The sequence below is a fragment of the Diachasma alloeum genome, unplaced genomic scaffold, assembly GCF_001412515.2.
Source record: "Diachasma alloeum isolate Michigan unplaced genomic scaffold, Dall2.0 Dall_scaffold_00395, whole genome shotgun sequence".
In the NCBI taxonomy this organism is placed as follows: Eukaryota; Metazoa; Arthropoda; class Insecta; order Hymenoptera; family Braconidae; genus Diachasma; species Diachasma alloeum.
In genome coordinates, this window is record NW_021680534.1 from 92435 (window position 1) to 100808 (window position 8374).

Consider the following 8374-nt stretch of genomic DNA (forward strand, 5'->3'; position numbering starts at 1 on the left):
AATTCAAGAATATATTAAATGAAATTCTACTGATTTCTATAAATTTTCATATAACAATGGAACTAAAAGTTACAGGTCTTCTTTATTTTTCCATGAAATTATTATTTTTCAATGACGAAATTTGTTGAAATTTCAATGGAACTAAAATGTCATAAAAATTTACAAGAAGTGTACCAAAAATTCCAGGTAAAAATATTCAATAGTGCATAAAATTGTTACTTAAGAGGGAAAATTTATTTTTTACTTAAGATATTTTTCCACATTTTTTACGTAAAAATTCCCGAAAGAGCATTTCCCATCACTTTCACTTATTGCTCCGAAATTTTTCCTGAAATTTTAGCTGCGTATAACGTTTTCATATCAAATTCTGAATTTTGTAATGAAAAAATTGTTTTTCCAAATACTATTAATTCGAAACGTATTTGAAATGTACAGTTTTGGTATGTTGCCTCGTATCAGTAAGAGCATATACTTTTTCTCAAATTGATAATTAATGAACAACACATTCCAAAATGATGACGTCCAACGTTATTAATGTAATCACCACCTATAAACCGCGACGCGAGCGACGAAAAGGAGTAGTGCTAACACTTCACGATGTCTTGTAACGTAGTAGTAGGTGTACTGTTCCTATTTTTATGCTATTCAAATATTAATGGGTCTCCAGGTTATCCACCCAGTCCAGTTAGGTTTGCGAATCGAACTGGTATTGTTTATACGACTAAAGGTCCGGTTCGAGGAGAAATATTAACAACGGTCGAGAAGAATATTAGTTATGCATCGTTCAATGGAATCCCGTTCGCTAAACCTCCTGTGGGAAATCTCCGCTTTCAGGTAATCATTAGTGGTCAATTGATCCACCACAATTGTCGATTTATTGTCCACAATCTTGATTTATCTAGCTAAATTATTCTTCTAACCGCTTGTATTCATATTACAATTTCTCCTACTACTCCGGGCCATTATTGTGTTTTTCGGCAATGTTTGCCGAAAACCGCAATAATGGCCTGGAGTAATAGGCGAAATTGCAATTTGATTCATCTAGGCTCCGGTGGAAGCCGACAGCTGGACGGAGGCACTTGAAACTGTAGGACAAAGGAAAGGTTGTCCACAATTCGATACAGAATATATTGGTGATGAAGACTGTCTATTTATCAACGTTTACACTCCTCAAGTAAGAATCAATTAATGTGAAATAAAACTCACTAAACATAGCACTTATGTAAAGAGGAAAAATATCGAAAAAATTCCGTTCTTTACCATTACAAGCAGAAGCTTTTTTCTAAACAAGTAAGGGACAGCGAACATATGACAGTGAGCATGTCACGGAGCGTTTTTTACGCCATCAAAACATTGATGGCGGACTTCCGAATGGTCTGACATATTACAAAAGTTTAGTCTTATAACACTCACTAGCAACAAAAATTTCAAATGGTTGCTGCAACCTCCATGGGTGCTATAAAAATTCCTGTTTCGAATACTTCGTATGAACGGGCAGACACATACATATTTTCTGTCCAAATTTCAAATTATCACGATTTCTGCACAAGCTAGTGATTACAAAGTTTTTTTTAATGAAAAAACGGAAATATCGTAAACTTTTTATGTACGGGTGTATATGTTTTCATCGATTTAGATAGAAGCCATCGAAACGAATATTTTGAAAACAAAAAAATCGAAATTGGTCCACTAGTTTTTATGTTATTTGCAGAAAACGATTTAAAAACGAATTGCTTTGTTTCAAAAATTATTAGATCGATCGGACTGAAATTTTTCAGAGTTAGTCCCCGTTAAGACTTATAATCTGACAAAATGTCAGAATTTTTTGGAACTGCTTTAGCCACTTAATTACTCAATTTTCTAAAAATTGACCACAGGGAAAGTGGCGGTGGACATGCGCACATACAGAAATGGTCGCCAAACTTCGTATCTTTATGTTTCAAACCATTGTACATAATTTACAATGAAAATTAGAGAATGTCAAAATTGGACGATTACAATGCTTCCATTCGGAAGCAAAATAGGAAAAATTACCATTACTCCAATTTTTTCTTCCTGCACAAATTGGATAATTTTTACAAAAATTAGGGTAAAATGTCCTGTGCAAAATAGTTTTTGTTGTACGAAGCTGAACATTTTCCGATGCTCCGAAATAAAAACCAATTTTATTTCCTGCGATTAGCAATTCAACTATTGTTCCTGTTCAGTCGATCAGTTCCTAAAACCGATTGAGGGTTCCCAAAAACCAATTTATATTTTGCGGATGAAAATATTATCCGCTTTAATCTACCCTCAGACGGAATTCAACTCCCATCATAATGGCACACGACCTGTGATGGTATGGATTCATGGTGGCCTCTTTACTGTGGGATCAGCAAATAGTTCACTCTTCGGTCCTGATTTCCTGCTTGAAGAGGACGTCGTGGTCGTATACATAAAATATCGTCTAGGTGCACTTGGTAAATATTCACATTCCCAATAACTTCCCATCGATTTTTTAAACTTTATCCTCTTTTTAGGATTCTTATCATTAAATCATCCAAATGCCACCGGCAATGCTGGCTTGAAGGATCAAATACTTGGTTTGAAGTGGGTGCAAGAAAACATGGGAAAATTTGGTGGTGATCCAGATCAAGTTACAATATTCGGATACGGCTCCGGAGCAGTTTCAGTGGAACTCCTCACGCTTTCCGAACAATCTAAAGGTGCTGAAATTAATGATTAACTCTATATACAGGGTGACGTCAGCACCTTATTTACACATTTTAGGCAAATATAGAATAGAAAATCGGGAATTCAATGGTACAAAAATGACTAAATTCCGATAATGGACTTTTAAATGGTGAACATTAGAATTTTTCAATACTTCAGCCAATTATATTGCGATTGACTACCGCCATGATTAGAAATGATGACGCAGTTACCAATGGGACTTGATATGATAGTTAATTTCGCTCTTCATGTTGATAAAATTATCGGTTTATGGCTGCAATGAATATTGCTCACCGTCGCACATAATGGTGCTCCAACTATCGCGCATAATGTTGGTAAAATCATCGCGGTAAATATCGCCATAATTGTCGTACTATCGCCCTTTTCAATCATGGCAGCATGGCGGGAGTCTACCATGATGTTATTGGCTAAATCATTGAAAAATTCTAACGCTCAGTATTCAAAAATTTATTATCGTAATTTCATAATTCTTATGTCATTGAATTACTGATTATCCATTCTATATTTCCTCACAATTCGTAAACAAGGTGCTGATATCACCCTGTACGTTAATTTGTGATTTAGTTACAGTGGACATCTCATGCGCACCTACCACCTTTCACCGTGGGTAGCTTTCTCTTTATTGTTAGTTTTTCATTCCAATGCTTTAATTTTACGTAAAAAACACATCAGCCACAGATTGTCACTGGTCAAAAGCGTAAACTTGGATTCTTGAAAAAAAAATTTAATTAAAGAGAAGAAAATGATACGTTCTCGGGTTTTTAACATGAGATGGCCAATATCAAGGGTTACAAGTCAAGTTTATCAAGTTGAGGTGATATTGTTGACGGAATATATTTTCATCTGTAGGGCTATACCATAGATCGATTTCCATGAGCGGTTCTCCTTTTAACGATTGGGTAATCTCTTCAACGGATGAAGCAATGTCAAATGCGTACCTTCTTGGTTCGGCATTGAATTTGAATGATTCCCAGCCAGAGGATGAATTCTTGAAAGCATTGTCTCGAGCTCCGGCTCAGGATATTGTAATGGCTACTCAAAAAATTTTTAATATGAAAAATAAAAGTAAAGGCACACCGTTTGACGGACTGTTCAAGCCCGTTGTCGAAGACGAACTAGTATCGAAAGATGCCGTTTTGAGCGGGAATTTATATGCCAAATATGGGAGAGGAGAATTCCATGATCTGCCACATTTAATAGGATTTGTAGATGCCGAAGTCGCTGGGCTCTTCCCTCCGACACTAAGGTATTTACCAGGAGTAACGGACGAGAACGGTAAGAAATTATGAGACAGTGTAGGTACTAGGGATGCGAAATGACGTCACGTTTTAAAATCTCTCACGTCACAAAAATATAACGGTCATATGTGACCGTCATAAATTTTTCTGTTACAAAAGCTTGTCACAAATTTTCAAATTGCACCGGTTTTTCGATGCAAGGGTTTACTTGCTAACGCGCCTATCGCCTGAAGGCCTTCAGGGAGAGAATGTTGAATGTAGAATAAATTTTTCAGTTGAAAATTTCCGTAGAATATATCCAGTTTCAAAATTGTGTGTAATTTTCAAATGAATATCATGTCAAAAATTGTGATGAAAAATTGGTGCGAAATCATTTATTTTATTCATTGATTTCAACTGTTCTCAGTGAGAAAAATCACACTTAGTCAATAAACTCGGCACTGATTTTTCTTTTTTAAACTGAAACACGACTGACACGCATGTTGAAGCTTTGTGATTGTCCGTCCATGGAGGTAATCATGGGGAATTTTCGAATTTCGAACTAGTTGCCTCCACCTGGGGTGCCACTAATTAGATGGGATGTGAGGGTCACGGGGTAAAACAGTCACGTTTGTGTCATGTGACAATAAATTGTCATAGTTGGCCGTATCACATGACCGTCACTGAAATGTCATATGACCGATCAGTGACGTGTCATGTAATTTTTTCGCATCCCTGGTAGGTACTTCATGTTCATTGGCCTTCTCATATGGGATCAATTTACAGCTGGAGAACTATTGGATAAGTTAGTCACAAAAGTAAAGTCTATGAAGCGACCACCCGCGCATTTGCTCTCTTTTTTCAAAGACTACGAGAAAATGAGATCTGAAGGAGCGACTGAAACTGAGGAGAAAGAGGATCTTATTAATAAGGCTGTACAAGTGAGGACACTATTGTTGGAATAATGAAGAATTACAATTTTTTGATTTATAAATAACGAGTGGTCATTAAAACAGAGGTTTCCATTGCTTAGATCACATCGGATTTTTTCTATGTCAGCGGGATAACAACAACGCAATGGTGGAGAGCAGGGATGACTGCACCGATTTATTACTATCGAAATTCATTTAAGGACGGGGGACTTGAGCATACCATAGACGGAATAAAATTACACGGTTCAGAATCACTACTTTGTTTCTATTATATTATTTGATAATGAAACAAATGACTTAATGATGTCACTTATATGAATGTAGACGTTGGACATAACGATGATCTCGCTCAGATATTCTGGATGCCATCTTTGAATGCAGAGACGATTGGTAACAGTAGCAGCATCAGCTTGCGGCGAAAAAGAATGGTTAGAATGTGGACGAACTTCGCTAAATGTGGGTAAGCAAATTATTTATCATTTATTATTTCGGAGCTTGATTAATTTTAGACGTGCTTATTGATGAGATGAGAAGAGGAATTGGCACATCTCTAAGCGTTTTCAGACCGCTTAACGGTCATTTTACATCTAGATATATAGAGCACGACGACAAATATCGTTGATCATGTTACCGTGTTACTTCAAAATTAGGCCCCCGGGTTGAGCCTTAGACCCCAGAGCTCTTCCAATTTTAGTAACAGATAGCCTGCTTCAGGCACCCTTTGTTTAAGAGAGTTCTTTAATTAGTTTTCAAATGAGAAGATTTACGACATCAATTACCCAATGAAAAATTTCATATGACTGTTTTTCTGTAATTGAGCTTTATAGATTTTATATGTAGTCCACACGCCAATGCAGGTTCTGTATCGGTGATGGGGTCCCCGAGGTAACTTGGGTTAATTCTATGTTTTTTCGACCGCTGATTCCGAATTTGTTGGTTATCTGGCCGGAAAGTTAGCGGTTTAATTGTTATTATTAATTTAATTGTTTAAAACGCCATATCTCGCAACCTATGGCAGATAAGAAAAAAAGTCGAATTCAATAATGTTCCTTTATCTATTTGCAATAACTGTTGTTCTTTATAAAATTTTTATTCACTCATTAGTTGACGAGATATACGCAAAGAAAGAGTTACGGTACCGAGCGCGTGCTACGGAGCCGCCGAGGAGTCGAATTCCCATACGCAAGGACCCGAACGCGGGCTCTCTCGTCATATCCTCTCTATGCCCGTATTTTTATGCGATTTTTTTTAAACAAACAGCTTTAACTATCATAAAAGTTCATACAAGAGAGTTGAAATTTTAGTTTTTAGAGATTTATTCCTAATTTCTTTGAGTATCCAGCCTCAATTAGTAATTGTTCACAGTCAAGGAAGTTTGATTGAAATTTCCAGTACACTTCTCGTAAATTTTCATCGCACTTCAGTTCCACTGAAATTTTTAGGAATTTTGTAATTGAAAATTCGAAATTTTATGGACAAATCAATAAAAACTGGAGATTTCAGTTCAATGATTCCATAGAAATTAATAAAAATCAGGAAGATTCGAGTGAACATATTCTCAAATTTTCAATCAATGGAAAATTCTGCGTAATTTGGTACTGACTATTTATGTTTTTATTGAATATCCGAGTGAATAGGAGAATCCTCATCTCCCTGTTACCCAAAGATTTAGAGTTCCATTGAATAATCAGTGAAATGTGAACTTCCATGATTTTTTTTCTCCTGAACTGAATTCAATGTCACTCTCTTGAAAATTGCTCGTCAACAGTCCATGGAATTTCAATTTCTTTCTAACAGTGTTTACACTCAGTAGAGTTACTTATAGCGCTTTCGGCTATTACTGAAATCTAGTCAAATTTTATCCAAGATTGATACAGTGTTTCATTCAATAATGAGGAAAATTCTTCTGAAGTCGCAACTGCCACCTCAACGTGGATCAAGTTTTCCACAGAGCGTGTGCCCATGCGCGGCTGGACACAAGCGATCGGCAGCGTAACTATTTCGGCGCGTATATCTCGTCAACTAATAAGTTAATCAAAATTTTGCAAAACAATGTTTGGTGAATGACTAAATTTAGGGTGGATGTGGGATGAAAATGTGGAGGGAGTTGTTGAGAAAATTACTGATGAGCCGGATTTAAAAACCACACTTTATTTTGTGGGATCGAACCACTTTGTCAATTAATTATTACACTCTTTGGTCTTAAATTGTCGAATGTCTAATTAAATTGATGATTGTCTCTTCACTTTCAATTCGTTGAGTCACTGAATTTATACTGAGTTAATTAACAGAGGTGATGTACTGAACAAAACGGTGATCTTACAAAGACCGGTGATGTACTTGATTACTAGTGAGCTAGGTGAGGTTCAAAGAGCTACTGTACTCGGTGAGGTGCGATATAAAACTTGTACAGGTGATTTGCCCGAGATAGACTTGTACGGTGAGAGGCTAAGCCTAAACTGATTCGCGTGTGTTTCGGTGACTTATGACTGATGACCCGAAGGGTCCCGGAGATTTTCGAAGTAGGCCGATAGTCGACCAGAATGTTCTGGAATTTTAGTTGCGTTTCAAACACATAAAAGTAATTGCAAATAAATAAAGAAACATTATTGAATTGGGCTTTTTTTCGTATCTATCATAGGTTGCGAGATACGGCGTTTTGAACAATTAAATTATTAATAACAATTAAACCGCTAATTTTCCGACCGGATAACCAACAAATTCGGAATCAACGGCCGAAAAAACATAGAATTAACCCAAGTTACCTCGGGGACCCCATCACCGATACAGAACCTGCATTGGCGTATGGACTAATGATAATAATAAATAAGATAAGTGCTACGAAATTTTTCTGATTTTTTTGGAATTCTATCCTAAGGTAATATTCACTAAATTTTCAATTTCTATTTCCTCATTAATCATAATTTTATTTAAATTTTTAAACAAAATCATGAAGAAAATGAAAAAAAAGAATGAAAAAAGAAAAGATGAAAAAAAAAGTATCAAAATGACGGTCAGATAACATCTAGATAGACGATTTTTCAGCATAAATGACAACGAGAAAAAATTACTGACAATTGGGTAATTTAATTAACCGGTTAGTTTGGATCACTAGGTATGCGTCAAGTCAGAAATGGTAAATTTACGGCTGACTGGACGCATGTAAAAAATTACCGTCATTTTGCATTGCTAGTTACAGTACTAGTAAAATTCCTTCATAATCAATATAATCATAGAACCTTTTCTGTTCTTCTCTATAGCTATCCTACTCGGATCGACATGACTGATCCATTTTTGCAAGTCAAGTGGCTTCCCTCGTTTGTCGGTAGAAACTACTTGGAAATCGGTGAAAATATAACGATGAAGTATGACCTGCCTAAACTTTCCACCGAATAAGCAGAAGCGGTTTCATCACCTAACGGAAGAAAAATGTACGGTTGCTAATTCGCCAGACTTACATTTATAAATTCATCTATACTAAGCGTAATAATT

General features: G+C 36.1%; 1 protein-coding gene across 1 annotated transcript; it reads left to right on the plus strand.

Annotated features, from left to right (window-relative positions):
* Positions 1-597: 597 nt before the first annotated feature.
* On the plus strand, positions 598-8374 carry LOC107041955 (juvenile hormone esterase). The gene is made up of 9 exons (XM_015262791.1): positions 598-834; positions 1046-1174; positions 2297-2459; positions 2520-2705; positions 3583-4008; positions 4737-4891; positions 4984-5125; positions 5207-5342; positions 8143-8374. Exons 1-9 carry the CDS (start codon positions 598-600, stop codon positions 8276-8278), a joined length of 1710 nt encoding a protein of 569 aa, XP_015118277.1. The 3' UTR covers positions 8279-8374.